The 18,977-nt window shown below is 50.9% G+C and overlaps 7 protein-coding genes across 7 annotated transcripts; 3 read left to right on the top strand and 4 right to left on the bottom strand.

The window, feature by feature from the left end:
• Positions 1–109: 109 nt before the first annotated feature.
• CI109_105279 (uncharacterized protein) lies at positions 110–1,352 on the bottom strand (the record flags this gene model as incomplete). Its single annotated transcript, XM_065967626.1, has 6 exons — positions 110–166; positions 210–444; positions 500–599; positions 653–726; positions 769–1,061; positions 1,143–1,352. The coding sequence occupies 6 exons, from the start codon at positions 1,350–1,352 to the stop codon at positions 110–112; spliced, it is 969 nt and encodes a 322-aa protein (XP_065823698.1).
• Positions 1,353–1,516: 164 nt separating this feature from the next.
• Positions 1,517–4,492, bottom strand: CI109_105278 (uncharacterized protein; the record flags this gene model as incomplete). The annotated part of the gene is made up of 8 exons (XM_065967625.1): positions 1,517–1,755; positions 1,852–2,172; positions 2,416–2,508; positions 2,792–3,147; positions 3,346–3,893; positions 3,949–4,113; positions 4,164–4,263; positions 4,329–4,492. 8 exons carry the CDS (start codon positions 4,490–4,492, stop codon positions 1,517–1,519), a joined length of 1,986 nt encoding a protein of 661 aa, XP_065823697.1.
• A 697-nt stretch (positions 4,493–5,189) lies between these two features.
• CI109_105277 (uncharacterized protein) lies at positions 5,190–8,443 on the top strand (the record flags this gene model as incomplete). Its single annotated transcript, XM_065967624.1, has 13 exons — positions 5,190–5,577; positions 5,634–6,047; positions 6,105–6,120; positions 6,171–6,519; positions 6,571–6,605; positions 6,657–6,897; positions 6,948–6,989; positions 7,047–7,099; positions 7,325–7,342; positions 7,391–7,469; positions 7,583–7,698; positions 7,796–7,903; positions 7,957–8,443. The coding sequence occupies 13 exons, from the start codon at positions 5,190–5,192 to the stop codon at positions 8,441–8,443; spliced, it is 2,346 nt and encodes a 781-aa protein (XP_065823696.1).
• Positions 8,444–9,662: 1,219 nt separating this feature from the next.
• On the top strand, positions 9,663–11,850 carry CI109_105276 (uncharacterized protein; the record flags this gene model as incomplete). Its single annotated transcript, XM_032003299.1, has 7 exons — positions 9,663–9,822; positions 9,884–9,970; positions 10,044–10,128; positions 10,224–11,240; positions 11,311–11,449; positions 11,516–11,582; positions 11,669–11,850. 7 exons carry the CDS (start codon positions 9,663–9,665, stop codon positions 11,848–11,850), a joined length of 1,737 nt encoding a protein of 578 aa, XP_031862621.1.
• A 478-nt stretch (positions 11,851–12,328) lies between these two features.
• Positions 12,329–13,265, top strand: CI109_105275 (uncharacterized protein; the record flags this gene model as incomplete). The annotated part of the gene is made up of 3 exons (XM_032003298.1): positions 12,329–12,676; positions 12,788–13,096; positions 13,176–13,265. The coding sequence occupies 3 exons, from the start codon at positions 12,329–12,331 to the stop codon at positions 13,263–13,265; spliced, it is 747 nt and encodes a 248-aa protein (XP_031862620.1).
• A 169-nt stretch (positions 13,266–13,434) lies between these two features.
• CI109_105274 (chorismate mutase) lies at positions 13,435–14,874 on the bottom strand (the record flags this gene model as incomplete). The annotated part of the gene is made up of 6 exons (XM_032003297.1): positions 13,435–13,512; positions 13,586–13,881; positions 14,000–14,295; positions 14,368–14,389; positions 14,465–14,590; positions 14,781–14,874. The coding sequence occupies 6 exons, from the start codon at positions 14,872–14,874 to the stop codon at positions 13,435–13,437; spliced, it is 912 nt and encodes a 303-aa protein (XP_031862619.1).
• A 405-nt stretch (positions 14,875–15,279) lies between these two features.
• CI109_105273 (uncharacterized protein) lies at positions 15,280–18,293 on the bottom strand (the record flags this gene model as incomplete). Its single annotated transcript, XM_032003296.1, has 4 exons — positions 15,280–16,443; positions 16,493–17,380; positions 17,435–18,061; positions 18,129–18,293. 4 exons carry the CDS (start codon positions 18,291–18,293, stop codon positions 15,280–15,282), a joined length of 2,844 nt encoding a protein of 947 aa, XP_031862618.1.
• Between the last annotated feature and the right edge of the window lie 684 nt (positions 18,294–18,977).

The following is an 18,977-nucleotide window of genomic DNA, read 5'->3' as shown; positions in this document are numbered from 1 at the left end:
CCGGTACCAAGCTTGTGGGTGTATTACATTGTTTGACTAGGAACACACCATGCTGTACCACTCAGTGCCGGGCCTTCGGCATAGCATGCATTCACAACGCGCGTCGTTCCTATGTTGCCTGGCGTTTACTCCAATCCTCACGAATCTTGTACGTCTCTCGAGCATCCTAGTAATGGCATTAGCTCGGGTGAACAGCAATTGAAACCTACCTTGAGCACAGCCAAATCGACGTCCACGACCTCAAGCGCCGCTTCGACACCACACCCGCCTATCCTCCCGCGTAGTGGGGCCCAGATACCACTTCCACCCATGAATCCCTCTCGAGCATCACCACCTGCATTGCACATCACCCAGACTGTCTCTGTTTCGAAGGATCGCGCGAGACACAGAGCGGAGACGACACTCGTTTCGTAATCAGGCGCATGGGGATGGTTGTGAATCAACCTGTTCCCGTTCATCAGTACACTCGGGTGGAGAGGTAACCCCTTACGACACTCACGGTTCACTATCGGTCGCATACCAGAACGTGGGAGCAAAGACGATGTCCACACCCTGGGAAGCAAGTTCTTGAGCAGCCGCAGGATGCGAGATGTCCCAACCTGCGAAACATTTATCAGCTGGATGACAGGACGTTGGTTTCACTTCCACGCACAAATCAATAGTCCCGCCTTTCCCCATTTAGTATCAAACACTTGGTGTTCCTCTTCACCAGGAGTCAGATATTCTCTACGGCACATCAGCGTTGTCACTGGCAAATGATAAGCTCACCTCTCAGGATGCCACAGGTTTCTCTTGACGTATTCCCCTTTAATCTCTCCACTCTGATCTATGAAGAACGCCGTGTTGCGTAAAGTCGGTTGAGAGCTTTCCTCGGCAGACAACGGATTCGCTTCGAGATACTTGGCCCATTCCAATTGTGCAGGAGTAATCTTGCTGGTCGAAGGCTTATTGGCGTGGAGGGGAATGTGGGCGAATGGAGAGACGGTAGGTAGCGGTGCGCCAGACTCTCTTGTACCGTGGACTATACTTCCAGTAATGCAAGCATTATGTTTCTTTGCCAGCTCGCAAAGGAAAGCAATGAGATGCCGCGAGGGGAAAGTGAGGTACTACACTCAGCTCTGCATCTCACGTGTATCACTCACTTGTCGGTTCTCGTTTGTTATTCCCTGCAAGAAGTACTCGGGGAAGATCACCACCTCGGCATTGAGAGCCACAGCTCGTTCAACAAAGTTGACTGCGTCAGCGAGGTTGTGGTCGAGGGTTGGGAAAGGAGAGGTGGAATGAGGTTTCTCCAGATCAGGAGGTCCCTCTGGAGCGGATATAGGTGATGTTTGTGCCAGTGCTATTCGCATGATTGTTGTTGAGGTGATGTTATGCGTATGAACGGTGAGCTCCAAAGAAAGAGCGGCGGAAATAATGACCCAAACTCAAATGGATGTGCGGGGCCCTCATCAGCTTACGTCGCTCTCAACATGCACGTGACATAACATCATTACATATCGTTCACCACTACTAGTCATACAGAATCCATCATTGCTTGAAGACTCGTTGCAATTTGGTCTGCATTCTGACCTTGAGCCCACCACAATTGACTCAGATCCTCTTCTCCCTCTTCTTTCACGGAGCCGTTCTGTGGCAGCACGCGTTTTGCCCGGACAGTTGGAGGGCTGAGATCTCCACGTTTCCTTTTTGTCAAATACGTGAGATATTCGACTGAATGTGCTTGTTGTTGTGGGATGGGTATCGTGCCTGGTGCTAAAGGAGGTCCAGAAAACCACAACACTTGACCACGAGAGTCTCGTTCAAACAGACGCGCTAGAGGTCAGCCACGCTCGAGAACTGTTCGCTCACCTGTATCTGGTGGAAGAGTCTCCTTGATCGCCACTTGTTCCATGACTTGTGGACCGCCCATGATAGCAGCTATCGTACGGGTGGGAAAAGCGCTAACAGATTGAGGAGCTGCAGGGCGATGTATCGGAGGGGTAGGGGTGGCAGCTGTTAGCCGGGACGGTCCGGGCACTGTCGGTGGTGGCGCATATGATGCAGCTGGCAATGGAGCCGGTGGCCTGACTGTCCTCTCTTTCCGCTTCTGCTGTCTCTCTTCCTCATCTTCCTCGTCCTCCTCACCTCCACCTCCAGGTGCTTTTCGCGGCTCCCCGACGAATCCAGGACCTTGAACGCCCAGCAAAAATGGCGACTTCACCATCGGAGGGTCGATGATGCGTTCGAATGGAATGACGGACATGAAATCGGTTTGTCGTAAGTCCTGGCATTGTTAGGCTAATTCAATAGATTCGCACTCACATCAGGGATACAACTGTTCCAGTTTTTGATGCGCACGGTGATATATTCGCGATCGTTGAACCTCGAATGACAGACATCTAAAGTCAGGCTTGTCACGGTTTGTGGACTTACAAAGTGGCCAACCAGGGTAGTATTCTCCTGGACGAGGGCGTCCTCTGATATACTTGACGAAGAATTGAACGGAAATCTTTTCAAGGATATCTTCTACCGGGTGGTCACAAAAGTGGCCTGTTTTAAACACCTCCCTTTCATAAAACATTCTATCGGCCGGATGAACAGTCTATATCATCAGCGTACAGACGAGTTCATTTTGCTCACCTGTTCCGGACGGTAGTACCAGCAGACGGTGACATGGTGCGTCTTGAACCCCCTCGTCGGCACAAAAGTCTTGAAAATTTGGCCGATGATGGGTCTCGTCGCGTCATCGGGATTGATGAGGTGAACGTAGTCACCTGCAATCAGCGAAGCTCACATGTGATCGACTCACCAACACGATATGACATGCCTTTGTACCTGGCCTCCTCTGTGAAGTTCCGATCTTTCGTCCCGACCCTGAAGGTGGTGATACCAAATCCAACCTCTTCCTCAGCAGCTCCGGCTCTCAGCTCTTGAGTAGTCTCATGCAGGGATCTCGCATTTCCAGGTCCAGCAGGTAGCGAAGCAAAGAGGGTCGTAGAAGGAGCAGGAACACCTGAAGGGGGAACGTTCATCGGATATGGCGCAGTGAGGGCGTTGTACAGCCGTTGCAACACGAGGACCTTCCCATACTCAGCAGATCCATCTGGGAACCAACGTCTGCCTTTCTCGAATAGTTTGGACATCTCCATGTCGAAGTCGCGAAGGCTGGGATATCGAGAGCCTTTCGCAGCGGCGTCGATTGACGCGAAGGAAAGGGGATGCTGTATGTCAGTGCCGTCGATATTGGCTGCACTCACTTGAAAGGAGAGGTAAGGGATATCGGCGACAGACGGGATCAGATCGAGGACCTCAGCGAGACGTTGTCCGCTTCGGATTAGCTTTATTTCCCTTCAGCCGACCTACCTTGGATCCCTGTAGCTTCCGACAGCGTTCAGCACAATTTTTATTCGTTCTGGCCAATGGCTCGATCCCCCAGCATTTCTTTCATAATCAGGTGCACCTTCCCCAAACCATCCGCTCCCCGGGACGATGTTCGCAGCGCCTGGTAATACAGCTTGAGGGCCTTGCCATCTGGGCAGAGTTGCGTCTCGAGCTGCCATTATTCTCTTGTCGTCATTGTTCTGATTGCGTTGCCGATACTGCTCAGACGGACTGGGAGATACGTGGGAGATGGGAGGTCGAGGGTCACTTTGCGTGCGAGTCATGGCCGCCACGACGGGCGGAACAATCACGGGAACGGGCTTGGGAGTCGGGACTTCGGGGATGGGTGTGACGGCTTTGGGTGGTTCTGGCAGGGGCGTTGGAGCTTTGATCGGTTCTGGGAGCGGCGTGGATGACTTGCTGGGATTGGCCGAAGTAGCTCGTTTAGGCTTTCTGCCAGGCTTGACAGGACTACTGTGGTATGGATCGGGTGAGGAGAAGATACCGGCTTCCGCTCTGGTTTTCCATTCCTGTTGTATTTGATCCTGATGTTGTCAGCAGAAGCTATCGAGCTGCTTGACTTACCTCTAACCGTTTGGCATCCCCCCAGATCAAAGACTCGTCCTCGTTGTCTGTTGTCAGCTTTGTCTCATCAAACCAGAACTCACAATGCTTTGCGTTGAGGAAGACCAAATGAAGCTGTTTGAAGAACAGTTCAGGATTCGGGTAAATTTGATTCGCGAGTTGCGTCTAAGTTTGACCGCGCTCAGTACAACAGACTCATGTTTCCTGCAACTCACTGCTATGTTGTCGAGACATTCCGGTTCTGGGATAGCTTCGTAGTAATCCTCATACAACTCCTTATCCGGCAGTTCACGAAAGATGTCCGCCAGCTTGCGACTGGCCGTTGTGTTTGGTTCCAATCAGCATGACAAGTATCACCTTGCTGTGACCCTACAACTCACGTTCCATGTTTAGCCTTGTAAACCTGCTCCAAAATCTCTTTGCAAGCTTGCCACTTGTCCTCCTCCATCCCTTTGCCATTGATCAGACCCGGATAAGTTGTAGGAACCGGAGACACGACTTGTCCTACGCGTTGGCGAGAACCGCTTGCTTTTCGTGGTGGCATGGTGCTGGTGAAATCCGGGTTGTCGCGGCTGAAACCGTTATACCGTTATGTTGTGAATTGCGAGGGCGAGCCGGACTGTGGGCCACCGAGAAAGATAGAGTCTATGCACTATGATGATCACTACTGCCACCGTTGTTTGGTTGCGATTTGAGTAAGGGGTTCAGTTGACAACATTGAGAGCAGTGTGTGTGACGTGGCAAATATTTTCTTCCGTGTGCGTGGAGATCAGAGCTTATCAACTGCCTCGGTCTCGATCTTCACAGCCTTCGGTCTGTGTCTTTTGTTGTTGCTGATGTTGCTGTAATTGATGCCGGTTTGCCGATTGCTTTGGTCATTCTTTAACCCCGTCTTTGCTCATCGCGACACAGTGAGTGCAACGTCACATCTTCTTCTCACCTTGGGTAGCTTACAGCTATAATAGTCCACGACCAGAGACTCAGCCACTACTACACTACTACTACTACTGGAAGAAGAAGAAGGACATCCCCATCTTCCTTTTTGCCACCGAAAACAGTCAATCGGATCAAGCCAAATCGTGGTCAACCGCTTCAACGTAATTTATGACACAGCGGTTTGACTATCACAAAACGAGACATCTATCGTTCTCGTGTGATAACCTCATTCCTCTGCTGCATATACCGAACTCAGCCCATCGTATCGCTCTTCGCACAATCTCGCTTCGCCTTGACCACCCACAATGTCACCTATCACTGATCCAACACCGCGCTCGAACCCAAACCCATCAAAGCAGCGCAAGCTAAACCGATCTCTGCCTCAGCTCAAACGGAACGCCGCATGCCTTCCCTGTCGTCGTAGGCGGATCAAGTGCGATGCAGGGAAACCTCATTGTTCTTCCTGTGTACGGAGCTATCACTTTCTGGCTCGAACCCATCCGGACGAAGAGAGAGACGCAAAAGGCATTCAATGTTTCTACGACGACGAGGCATTGGAAGGAGACGAAGAAGACTCATCGGTTGACAAGGAACACGTTCTCCCAACACACCGAGATAAGGGTTCGAAACGGAAGGAACGCGCTGAAGATGAAGATCCACAGGATGTCATCAAGCGGTTGGAAAACAAAGTCTGTGAGTAAACCTGGAAATAGTATTATGACCCATCTAACTACTGATCACCCCTACAGTCGAATTACAACAAGCTCTCAGTTCAACGTCTACGGCTCCGCCATTGTCTGCCGACAATACAGGATCGGCTAGCGGTCCCAATTCCGTCCCCAGAACCGCGAGCAGCACTTCCGCGTCCCTCAAGGAGCCCCGCCTGTGGTCCGGTCCTTTTGAAACCCCTACCAATATCATGAAGGGCGACACTCCCACGAACATCCTGAAGGAGGTTTACAACTCTGCGATGGGCTCCTTTACCAGTGATCCGCCTTCGATTGATTTCGACTTTGGCATGCCTTCGGCTGCAGGCGATTCAATCAATGGAGCTGGATTTGCGGCATCGGTTGCTGGAGGGATCGATGATGAAGCTGGCAAGATGGGCGGTGCATTCTTGGATCTATTGTGGCCTGGATGGCCTCCTACACTACCGACTCCAGGTGAGTTGAATGAATGTTTGGCACGCATAAGAACAGTACTGACATCCGACATTGTAGCTATGGTCGACCACCTGTAGGTCTGCAACCCACCATGCCATCTCGCACCTGCTGATCTTGAGACAGGGTCGAAACGTTCTTCACTATGGTTCCTTCAATAGGTCGGATCATCCACCGACAAACCTTTCTCACGCGTCTTGCCTTACCACCCACCCATGCCGATTTCCCCCACCGGGCTCTGCTCCACGCTATGTGCGCGGCTGCGTCTAGCTATTCGGCTGCCGTCAAAGTTCGTTCCGGTCAGGAGAACGTCGCAAAGTACAGCGACGATTCACGACGAGCCAGAGGCAAAGGATTTGATGTCAACATCAGCGACGACCCTTGCTTCTCGGAAAGAAATGCAATGTACGCGATTGCAGCTTTAAAGTACGACCATATGAACGGGAAAGGCTTGTTTGATTTAGTCCAAGCAATGGTAAGCACATCTCGATCCGATCAGTCATCGGATTGCTCACATTCCGCGTAGCTTATTCTTGCCCATTGGTCCCAATCGAATGCACGGTATGTCTTTGCATCACTCTACGCTTACCTCGTCACTGAAATCATCCGCAGCTGGATAGACGGATGGATGTTAATTGGTGCCGCGACGAGGCTTGTTGTCTGCCTTGGATTGCTTAACCAAAACCCCGATATCTCGTTCAGCATGCCCACCATCAAAAAGTCTATTCTCGATCCTCCAAAAAATGACGCGGAGCGCGAAGAGCGAATTGCGACTGTGTTTTATGTGTTCTTCTTTGACGTTTCGTCTTCAGCGTCGTCTGGTTGGCCTTGTTGCCTCCCGATCGATGAATTGGTTAGTCGGATTGCTGAGCAGAGTAGAGTGAACGCTAATCATGTGAATAGAACTCGAAGCTACCTGGAAGCCGGGAGGAATTCGACTTAGGAGTAAGTGTTCCGGTTTTGATGTGTAGGGTGAAACTGTCTGAGCTTACTCTTGACCAGATGTACATTAACAAGAACCCACAATCGTTCCACAGCCCTGAGTTTTATACCAGGTGAGTAGCCGCGCAAATTCTATCGCTTACATTTCAGTCATCCTGTCCCAGATGGCTACGTCATGCTGGTGAAAAGTAGGTTTTACAGCCTCGATTCTTTCGCTAAATATCTCCAGGTAACGCTCTCCTCATGCGTGCTACAAAATTCACTCGGCGTTGTCGAAGCATGGACCCAAGCGAGAGACTACTTGCGTGTCAGTTGCCAGAGTTCCGACAAATTGACAGTGACATAGCTGCATTTGGGTCAGTGAATCATTGGTTCATCTTTGGTGTATTCTGACGTCCACTCAGCTTAAGCTTTCCGCCATCGCTTCGCGACCCTGTTCAATACAGGAATGGCTATTCGAAGGGAATTGATGCGGATCTAATCGTGAGTACTAGCCCTCAATAGCAGCACTGATTCGGACGTAGAGCGCGCACCTCGTGCCTCATATTGCCGCGATATTTCTCCACGAGCCATTTGCCGATTTGGCCGATCCCCAGTGCCCGTCCACGACACGAATATTGAGCGAGGCTAGAGCGGTTCTAAACATTGTTTATCTCATTGTTAGCAGCAGCGCCGATATCTCGTACATGTTGCTACCCATGGCTTCCTGTGAGTAATTGCTAGTGACCTCTTGAACCGTGCTGACATGTCAGTAGTGTAAGCAGGTCCTCGGGAAAGCGGATTGACATCTGTGCTTACTCCTCTTTCAGCTACTTTTTCACGGCTACGCGTACTTTACTCCTATTCTACCAGAATGCTTTGCAGACCGGCGACCAGGCGATGGCGCAGGTCCACCGATCAGAGATTGCTGTGTTCAAGTGAGTCTCAAAACAGTGCTCTGTGGCAACGTATGTTGACCGATGTCTCACAGAATGGCATACTCTTCTCTTGCAACGCGTGTTGTGATGGCCGCAAAACATCTTGCGATGCTGGATATGATGGAGCACTCGCTCGAAAGGGAGACTTGCCCAAACGCCCCCGTAGCTGGCCCGTGGCAGACGGCTCCTCGTTGCGACCAGGTCATTCAGACGACTATGGTCTCACTCAATGCCAAATTGTCATCGAGTTTGCTCTGGTTCCCCCAAACACACCCTGATGGACTTTTAGCTAGCGAACTGGATAAGGCTCAGCGAGGTCAAGCGGATACCGGCGTCACGGTTCACGATATACTGGATCAAAAGCGAGGCTATGTTAGAAGAGCTGATTCGAGTAACCCGTCGTCGAGTGGTCCCAGTCCCATCGATCCCTTGAACTGGTTGACCCTGAATGGTGGTAGTTCTCAGGGTGCCCAAGTGATTTTGTTAAGTCCAGATTCTGCAGAGTTAGGGGGTACGGCCACTGCGGGGAAGGTACAATGATAGGTATATTGTATTGGTTAAATCAGGCATGTACAATAATGGGTAGAGGATGTAACTTGATCACTCCTCCGAGCGAGGACCGTAGGTGTACCCTTCTTATCAAACGTGTTACGGATACACGTGTGAAGATGCCTACCAGGCGCTGCCAACCCGTTCCCGCGGGGACAGATACATAGATAAGATCCACTTTGTTATTAGACGCCAACCCGTGGCGGTTAGTATGTAGTACTTGTGGTATTGCAGGCAGCAGCCTATAGAACAGTTGTGAAGGATTAGGACTATAATGCTTGACGTCATTATGCCGTTTTTAGCGTGTGCCCCCAAAATAGAAATCACAAAGTCTTGGCCGTTATCTCCGAGAGGAGCGGTTCTCATTGTTTTCATTGCCGCAAGCGATTAGCGAGCGTAGTAGTGTGCTCCACATGTACAACAACACGCGATCCTCTCTAGCTAGTATCAAATCTGATTCTGATTGGAAGAGAGCAAGGATCTTGGAGCCATATGCATGCTTATCACTTGATACACTTCAAGTGATCGGACGGTCACTTGTCACAGTAGATCTAAAATTAACTTTCTCGTCATCTGCCCCAACTCCATTATAACGGTCTGATTGGGCGAGATGCCAAAGCAATGATGTGTATGTATATAACAGAACAGATGACCATGACGCATGTCTTTTTCAGAGTATGCGCAGAGAGATAAGAAGCGAGAAACTATTTCCTGTTGGCTGATGGGAATTGACGCATTGGAGCGAGAAGAGACAGGTCGTGTGCTGTAACGAAAGTCGGAACGGTACATATGCTTAATGCAGCTGCGAGAATATAATATATATATATATATATACCTGCGCACTCGTGTAAAGGTCGTCTGACTTTTGACCCCTTTCCCGCTGTTCTTCTTCCAATCAATACAGTGACAAACACTTGCTTTAGATTGATTCATAACCAGTAATCAATCAGTCAATCGGTTAGGAAAGCCGAAACGACGCAAACTCACACTCTCCCGTAAATCGCTTCGTCTTTTTTTTTTCTCTCCAAGTTTTCCGTTCCACCCGATCAACCGACCGTTAAGCGAAAACGAACAAAAACATTTACGGCCGGAAAAATAGCTTTGTGTCTGTCCGTCTGTCTGGCTGTCGACCAATTTGGAGCTATCATTGCATCTTCCTTTTCTTCTCACTTGATCATCCCACCGGATATAACATAGAGCATCTTTCATAATGGCCATATTCGGTCGTAACGACAAGAAGGGCCTCGACGACGCCAACTCGTACGAGGCGAAAAAGAGCGAGGGTACAGCTGCGACAGTCACCGATGTCGGTGCCGCTAACGGCGAGAAGGGTGGTTATAATGGCGACAACCTGATTGTCGACGGTCCTGGTGAGTTTCATACAGTTCAGACAGCACAAGCGAGGCCTCATTACTGACATCTCCCGTGCAGGTGCCAACACCGCAGAGGGCGCTGTTCACCGTTCTTTGAAACAACGACATATGGCCATGATTGCCCTCGGTGGCGCGATCGGTACTGGTGAGTAACCAACCATTCATCCGATGTGCCGTTTATGGTAGGACGCAAAAAGCTGATTTCATCTGTTCGTCAGGTCTTTTCGTTGGTTCCGGTTCAGCATTGGCTAGTGGAGGTCCTGTCGGTGTATGGTTGGGTTACATCTTGATGGCTTCGATGGTGTGAGTATCGTTTTCTTGGTTTATGCATATGTTCAAGCGAAAAGTGGAAAAGCGAGAGTAGAGGTTGAGCTGACCCAAAAATTATCCAAACTTAGTTATGCTATGATGGTGGCACTTGGAGAAATGGCCGCTTTATATCCCGTCGCTGGTGCTTTCACTCACTACGCTGCTCGATTCGTTGATCCTGCTCTCGGTTTCGCTGTCGGTCTCAACTATTGGTACTCTTACGCCATCACCATTCCCACGGAAATCGTCGCGGCCACCATCGTCATCTCTTATTGGGACACCACTACGAATGCGGCCGTTTACATCACCGTATGTCTCGTCATGATTTGGCTGATCAACTTCATGGGAGCTCGTGCCTACGGAGAAGCCGAATTCTGGTTCTCCGCCGTCAAGGTCATCGCTATCGTCGGCCTGATTATCCTCGGTCTCGTCCTCATGTGCGGTGGAGGTCCTGCCCACGATGCGATCGGTTTCAGATACTGGCGAAACCCCGGTCCCTTCAATCACATCTCGATCAACGGTGGTGACGATATCATCGAGGGTCGATGGGGACAGTTCCTCGCCTTCTGGAATGTTTTCGTCCAAGCCGCCTTCAGTTTCATCGGTACTGAGATCATCGCTACTACTCTCGGTGAGGCCCAGAACCCTAGGAAGACTGTTCCTCGAGCGATCAAGCGAGTCTTCTTCCGACTCCTCTTCTTCTACGTCGGCGGTATCTTCATCATCTCCGTTCTTGTCCCTTACAACGACGACCGACTTCTTAACGGTGGTGGTGATGCTACCGCATCTCCTTTCGTCATTGCTATCAACAACGCTGGTATCAAGGCGCTCCCTTCCATCATCAACGCTGTCCTCCTCATCTCCGCCTGGTCAGCTGGTAACTCGGATCTTTACGCCGCTTCTCGTACATTCTACGCTCTTGCTCTTGAGGGTCAGATGCCAAGGATCTTCCGACGATGTACGAAGCGAGGTCTCCCTATCTATGCTGTCCTGATCACCGGAATCTTTGGTGTCCTCGCCTACATGAACACTGGTGGCGATTCCGCTGTCACCGCCTTTAACTGGTTATACAACCTCTCAGCTATCACTGGTATCATTACCTGGTGGTGAGTACGCTTTTGACGCTGGCCAGATCTGAGTACACGCTTGACTGACGCTGTGATTTTTGTCATCCAGGGCTATTCTCATCGCTTACCTCCGATTCTACTACGGTCTCAAGAGACAAGGTCTCAGTCGAGACGAGTTCCCCTACCGAGCGCCACTTCAACCTTGGTTGTCGTGGTACGGTCTCATCTTCTTTACCTTGATCATTCTCGTGAGTTGAATCATTCGGCAGTGTTACGACATCGCATGTACTGATCATGTGTCTGACCCCACACAGTTCAACGGTTTCACCGTCTTCCTCAAGGGTAACTGGGACGTTTCCGACTTCTTCGCTGCTTATATCAGTGAGTTTCTTGCTCCATCCACCTGAGTGGGACATGTGTCTGTCATGCATGAATTAGTCGCTGACAGGGGTGACCTCGTCATATAGCCCTTCCTATCTTCTTCTTCGCCTGGCTCGGATGGAAGATTGTCAAGAAGACCAAGATGGTGCCTCTTGACGAGATCGACTTCCACACGGGTCGTCGGGAGCTTGATGAGCTCGCTGTCCTTGACGCGGAGAGATTCAAGCCAGAAGGAAAGTTTCAAAAGATCATGGGAGTTTTGTTTTAAGCTCGGAGCTCTGGAGGGGTCACCCAGGGGTACCCAGGGGAGAATTTGTAGTTCATGGTTGGTTGTGATCGTGAAGTAATAGTTGTGGTAGTGCATTGTCCGTCCGTTGTCCGACTTGATACATATATATAATCATTCGAGTTGTTGATGGTGATGATGTGATGGTATAATATGCACAGTTTGAATGAATCAGTCATCGCGCTGCTTGTCTTAGGTATGAATAGCCACTGTGGGCCGGGAGTCCACTTAGTACGCCGGCGGGGTCGTCGTCGGTCACTCGCTCGATCGCTCGGTGCTCTGGCAATCCGGTCTACCGGTCAACTTGAGGTGCCCCAGCGACGACGATAAACACACAACAACATGAACATATAAGAGCGACGAACTTGGCTTCTTCTTGACACACTGTCTCATAGCAACTCAACACTCGTCCTCTTTCTCTCACACGTATACTCTTACGACGCAAAGCAGTGATCGCAAAATGTCCAGCATCACTCCGCCTTACCCATACCCGGTGTCCAACAGCGATCTAATCACCTCCCATTCGCTCATCAAACATTTCGAAGGTGGTTATTTCGCCCAGACCGTATCTATCGAATCGTCTCTCGAATCCGACAATGCGAACAACAACTCACACGTTCCTAAATCTGCAGCGTTGGAAGGTCGAGTCCAGATCTCTGCTGGTCCAGGAGCAGAGCTGCTTTCCGGCATCAAGGGGAGCGAGAATGCCCCGACTGGAGGAGAAGAGAAGAAGACGGATGCAACGTTGATCTATTATCTGCTCACGCCGGATTCGTATCGAGGTAGGATGCATATGAATTTGCATTCGGTGAGTCGTCTAGTGCAGCCCCTTCTTGTCTGCCTTCTCCCCTATTGCTTGACATATCGCAAGCGTGCCTCTCACCCTCAGAGGACCCTATTACTGACCCCCTCGAACCAGACTTTCCACCTCCATCACTCCGGTCGTGCCCTTTACACACTCATCAAACCTCCCTCTTCCTCCGAACCTAGTGCCAAACCGACCATCCATCGATTCGTGATGGGACCCAACCCCTCCCTTGGAGAAGTGACCCAGCTCTTCGTCCCTGGTGGATGGTGGAAAGCCTCTGAAATCCCGGACGAGGATCTATTGCTCCTTGATTCTCCGTCGGGCAATGAACAGTTGAGAGACAAGATGGGATGTTTGATCAGTGAGGTCGTGGTGCCCGGTTGGAATCCTGATCAGCACCAGTTTATCGACGAGGACAAGGTGAGTCGTGTACAGCCTGTGCTGCTTCTGTGTCTGTAAAAGGACTTTGACGCTGATAGGTGACTCGGTCCCGACCCAGCTCAAAGCGATGTGGGGGGGAGAACCAGGATGGGAGCAGTACTCCAAGTACATCAAAGCCCCTGAGGGTCTGGAGTACCCCGACAAATAAAGCGGCATATGTCGATTTCCTGCGTTCCAGAGAGTCAAGGACATAGACGAAGAAGAAAAGAAAAGAGGCTCATGTGTATATCCATACCGCTTCATCATGCATCCTTGTATATATATATCTTATATCACCGCTTCATATGCATCTTTGTATATATATATCTTGTATCTATCTATGCCTTTGCACCTTTCATCCATTCGTCTATTTGAGTCTGAGGAACGCCATCTAAACGGTGTATGAGGTAGTCGACCTGTCAACCAAGCCGCACAAACAGTTAGCTTCACGATCAAAGGGCAGAACAACGCGTGTGAGAGCGAACGCACCTCGACATCTTTAGTGAGAGGGATGACCCAATCCCTGTACATGCCCACGACAGCTTTCAAATCGATCTTCCCTCTGGATCCCATCTCCTCATCAGGAACTTCGACGACCCTGCCATCCGCATCCATCTCGCAACCGTAGACTCGTGCTTTGTTGGCGAGTCGGACAAGAAGCTTGGCCTCGACTTCGGGCTTGGTGATCAACCCTGCGAGAGCGTCCTCATTGGGTGGGTTGGAGAGGATGTGAGGGATAAAGTCGTGAGGAGCGGAGAGGAACTTGCTCTCTGACACGAACATGCCTGTTGAGGACATCAGGTTAGCGAGACTCTACACACATCAAGATCCTGATATGGATGAATGGCAAATGAATGTATGCGCCCTACAATACTTGACGAATTGATAAGACTGGCGACTCACCAAAGTGTATCCTCCTAGACAAGGCTTGCAGAACCTCTACATCTCTGGTGGCCGCACTCCCATAGTTCCCATCATCCTGATCCTTCCCGACCTCTTTACTCTTCCCCTTCGCGCTGCCATTTCCAACTCCTGTGATACCGGGGACAATATGTTCGACGTAGAATTTGAGGATACGCGAGTTGACGTTGACGGACGGATGACTTGCGGCGGGTTGGTAGAGGAGAGAAGGGAAGCTGAGAGGTTTGATGATGGGTTTCGGGAGACGGTCGAGTGGTGTGAAAGGGTGTTCGTCGGGGCTAGGTGAGGAGTAAAAGATCAGTACATGTAGTCAGACAAGGGGTCAGAACTTTAGCTGAGACGCAGCTCACCTGGTGAAACGACGTGCTTTCGCTAAAGATATAGATAGACGGGTTCATCAACTTGCGTCTTAGAGCTCATTCATGGAATTGAGACGTAGTAGCTTACCGTGGAAACTCTCCGTCTCAAACAAGAACCATTCTAGCCAACTTCCTTCGAACCCAATCTCATCTTTGAATGCTCCAGCCTCGTAGATCTTGTGGTTGAAAGCGAATTGTGCTCGTTCGATGAGTACTAAGAGTGGAAGGTGAACACAACGTCAGCATCAACATACGTTTAGGCTTTCTCAATAGTATGATGATTGGACGATGAAACCCATACTAGGAGCTCAGAGCTCAACCTCCTCTTGTCTGTGATCGCGAAGCGTGAAGGCAAGTTCAAGATCGGAGGTTGAGGCCGGGAAGAAGGGGCAGATCCGACTCACAAAAGATGATAGTATCCTCCAACCGAATCAACTGTCCTCTGATGTTCTCGAGAGATAAGAGTTCCGGCACGTCTGCACCACTTGTGAAGTTCATCATGTGCACGTAACTCTACGTTAGGTGAGCTGAAGGGGTGAAGAAAGGCAGGATGAAGAATGAATGAAGAGACGAAAGAAAGAGTCAATGAAAACAAAACGACAAAAGGCGAGTTGAACGTTGATTAAACTAAACTCAATCAATGCATTGTTCGTTGTTCTCTGTCCGGGACCTCGTCCGTCGGCATCGGTGAGCCGGCAAGGAAAACCGGAAATCCGTCAATTAGCACTGAAGTGAGGGATATATATAGAACATGCAGCGGATCCCCTGTGGAGCATGATATACTGCATGCACTCCTATAAGTGTGAGACCAAGACAAAGTACTGTATGTATGATAGAGAAATAGATAGATGCAAGAAATACAAACAAGAACCCAAAGATAAGACTAGTTCTCCTCTCCCTCTCCTATCTCCTCTCCGCCGGTGGTCCCATAATGTTGGCCACCATATCCCTATTCCATTTCCCAGGAGCATTCTGTACTTTGCCCTTCTCCTTCTCCTTCTTCCCCGCATCAGCAGGAGAATTACCACCTCGTCCACTCTTCTCGTTCTCCTTATCCTTCTTTTGCATTGCAAACGACATGGACCTGCCAAACCCACCGAGTTTCGATCGGGTCGGAGCTGAAGCTGGCGTCGTGGCTGACACAGGAGTAATGGGTACGGGACTCGCTTGGGGAGGAGTACCCTGCCCCAGAGCAGCCTGCTGACTTCCGGGACTCTGACCAACGTTGGGTTGTCGCTCATATCGTAAAGGTGGAGGAGGCAACCTCTCCTGAGGAAGGTACCCGTTAAAGGCCTTCTCCACGCCTGCGCTCCTGATCCCGTCTCGACGTTGGCTTGGAGAAGTTCGATTCGAAGGGGGCGAAGTTCCCATGACGTCCAGCGTCATCGCTCTGTTCCCCGGAGAATTAACGGGGGTAATTCTCTGGCCCCCGGACGGACGCGGCGGAGATGAGGAATTCATATCCAACTTGGAGAAGCCTATCAGCATTGGCGCGCTGAAATCCAAGACTTGAGCCGGTTCCGCTCCAGGCGGTAATGGCAGGCTGTTGTGGCTTCCCGTGTTGCTGGTCGTCCTCAAGGCCGGAGGTGAAGGAAGGCGGTTTTCGTTCCAAGGTGCAGGATTATCCGTTTCGATAGCCGAGACGACATCCCACCAGCCACCAGACCCTGTCGCACTGGCTGCGCTGAAAGTGTTGCTGCCGTCGTACTCAGTTGGACTGAACATCTGCAGGGGTGGTAATTGTTTCGCTGTCGAGTAGACAACTGGTTTCGTCATGATCACCTCATCGGAACTCGTGTCACTGTCCGATTCATCGTACGTGCTGCGTCGACTCGGCATACTGAGAGATCGCAAGTGTTGCTGACGAGCTGGAGCATTGCTGGGTATGCTGAGGGATAGCGGACTGCCGGTCTCGGGTCCCGAGACAGCTGTCGACTTGGCTCTTCGATGGACAGACGGTTGCTTTGAGAATGAGACCGATTGAGGCATTTGGGGCGAAGATGCTGGGGTAGTCGCTACCTGCTGCTTCATCGTGTTGAAGACATCTTCGTAGGACCCATCGGGGAACTGGTTGAAAGATTAGCACGGCTTCATGGACAGCACCTGCACGACTCACCCTCTTTTGCACACTATCGATGAGGTCCGTCACCCATTCGATCATTTCTTCACGACTCCCGCCAGCGCTGTCCACCTTTTCCTTCTCACTATCAATCAATTCCTCCAAGACGACCTGCGCGGCGGCATCATCTAGCCGCGGGTTGACGTAGAGCGCGGCAGTGGTTGTTCCTACCGTTGGTTCCCGGAAAGGCACGTCGTCGGGATCAGGAGGTGCCGGTAAGATGTCGAGATATGGCTCGGTGATAGCTGGAGGAAGAGGCGATCTGGGTAGGGCGAACGTGCGTCGAAGCAGCAGGAAGATAGGAAGCAAGGTCTGCGCGTGCGGTGAAGCAGTGTTCTTCGACACAAGACACAAGCCCGCTTCAATGTCTCCCAGATCCTTGCTCAATTGATCTCGTCCAGACTTTGCCCATTTGCTCTTCGCCATATGCTCCCGCTTCTCCCTCGTCAAGAATTCGGATACCAGCTCCAATGTGTAGTTAGCCAAGATATTTGTATCTGGTAATGGCGATCTAGAAGGTCCACCCGGAGAGCTCAACGGCGGCGGTAATGACGAGAGGGGGGTTTGTGGACTGCCCAGAGTCGCATTGGTTGTAGGACTGGCGGCTGTACCCTTGCGCGACAGGAAATGACTTCTTTCCGCGGCAGGCGAGTTGGTGTTAGCAGCAGGACTGGCGAGACCTCCGGGTGTATGTGATTGTATGTAGCCAGTGGCAGCGATAGGACCGCCTGCGTCCACCTCCTTTGCCAGGGTCTGTATGAGCTTGATACAAGCGGACTTGGACGGCGCAGGAAGTTGGATTGGGTAGACCGGTCTGGCAGGCAACAGTGTACGTGTTTTGGCTGATCGGAACGCCGGTCGTAAAGCCGGACGTTGAGGAAGTGTCTGTCCGGGGATGATCTCAGCAGACGTACATTTTGGCAGAAAGACTTGACTCACCAAACTCTCCACGTATTCCAGTTCCTTCCCAACACCCCAACGACCTTCACCCTGCACTCTTCTCCTCACATGCTGCACCAGGGTCCTCTCTGCGTCTCCCAATGCCAATGACAGCAGTTGATTTGCCAGCTCCTGCAGCGAGAAATATGACAACGACATCCGCAGGGAAAGAATAAGCGTAAGTCCGATTTGCTGGTTCTCCGTCAAAGATTGCGTTCTTGACGATCTCGGTGTAGGGTAGGCGTCACGAGAAGATGACGAGGCCATCGGCATAGAGGAGATAGGCTGCTTCGGACTGGTCGTAGAACCGCCTGTCAACCCCTCTTCAATTTCTCCCAGGCGTTTTCCGATATCGTCGAATCCTTCTCGACCCAGGGTTCCCTTGCCTCCTCGACCGGGCTTCTTTTCCTTTAATTTGCCTTCACGAGCGAGAACATATTCGAGGATGACTTCACGAGAATGCTCGATTGAGGGTGGAGGCTGTGATAGGAGATGGTGGAGGATAGTGACAGGAGACGCGGAACGAGCTAGTGGGAATGGCCCCATTGGCGGGGTCAGGTCGGACGGTTGCGGAACATTGGTCATGTATCGTGCTCGGTCGAAAGCGTATGCGAGGTGAGGAGGTGTCTACAATAGCATATCAGCTGCAAGTTCGGTGGGCGCGGGACTACCTCTAAAATGATGTACTACTCACCCTATCTTCCAGCTCGGCCAGACCGACCGATACGTCAAATAACGTATCCCCCTTGGTTCGTCTGTGAGCTATCCATTCTTCCAGTACGTCTGTCGCATAATCGGTTCCAATTTGAGGGGAAGCCAAGAGACTGAGCAGGTGCGGGGGTATCGTAGAGTGTCCCATAGTCGTCTAATCGGTATGCGACGCGATATCGAGTCGAAGAAGAGACACGGGGTTTTGGTATGAGAAAGGAATTCACCGTGTGTTTATAGTGACATGCATTAGATATTGGCTTGCGGATGATAATGACGAGGTGACCAAGACTATGTGTGTGCGTGTGTATGTCTGTGTCTTATGTGGATACGAGTAACGTGGTGATGATGAAGCCAGTTCGGTCAAAAGAGTGGAAAGTGAAACCACGGCTAAACAGGCGGGAGGACGGGAAGAGAAGATGGGACTTGTCCGGAACAGCTAAAGAAAACCTTGAAACGACGCGAGACGTGTGACCGGGTTCTGTTACCTGCGATGGAGCTCTATTTTGTCGGTTGGAGTGAGGCGTACAGTCGTATATCAAGACTTGTATAGTGTGTCTATGGACGTCGAGGGGGGTTCGTTGAAAGGTCGTTGGGTTGATTCAAGCTGTCATGCAGAAATGAGATGATACGATACGTTTTGTGTGATACAAAGTATGTGCCAAGCGAGAGTGCATGCTAAAAGGGGAGAGAGAGAGAGAGAGGGAGTGAGAACGGTGAAAGGGAAAGAAGTTCAGGCACCGCCCCCCCGTATTCAGGATGAGCCACGTGGCATAAGCAATCCGCGGGCAACACACACAGCTCAAGACCTCCACTTTATACGTTCACCTCGCAG

This window comes from Kwoniella shandongensis, chromosome 9 (genome assembly GCF_008629635.2).
Source record: "Kwoniella shandongensis chromosome 9, complete sequence".
Taxonomy (NCBI): domain Eukaryota; kingdom Fungi; phylum Basidiomycota; class Tremellomycetes; order Tremellales; family Cryptococcaceae; genus Kwoniella; species Kwoniella shandongensis.
This window is presented reverse-complemented; position numbering and strand designations above follow the sequence as displayed.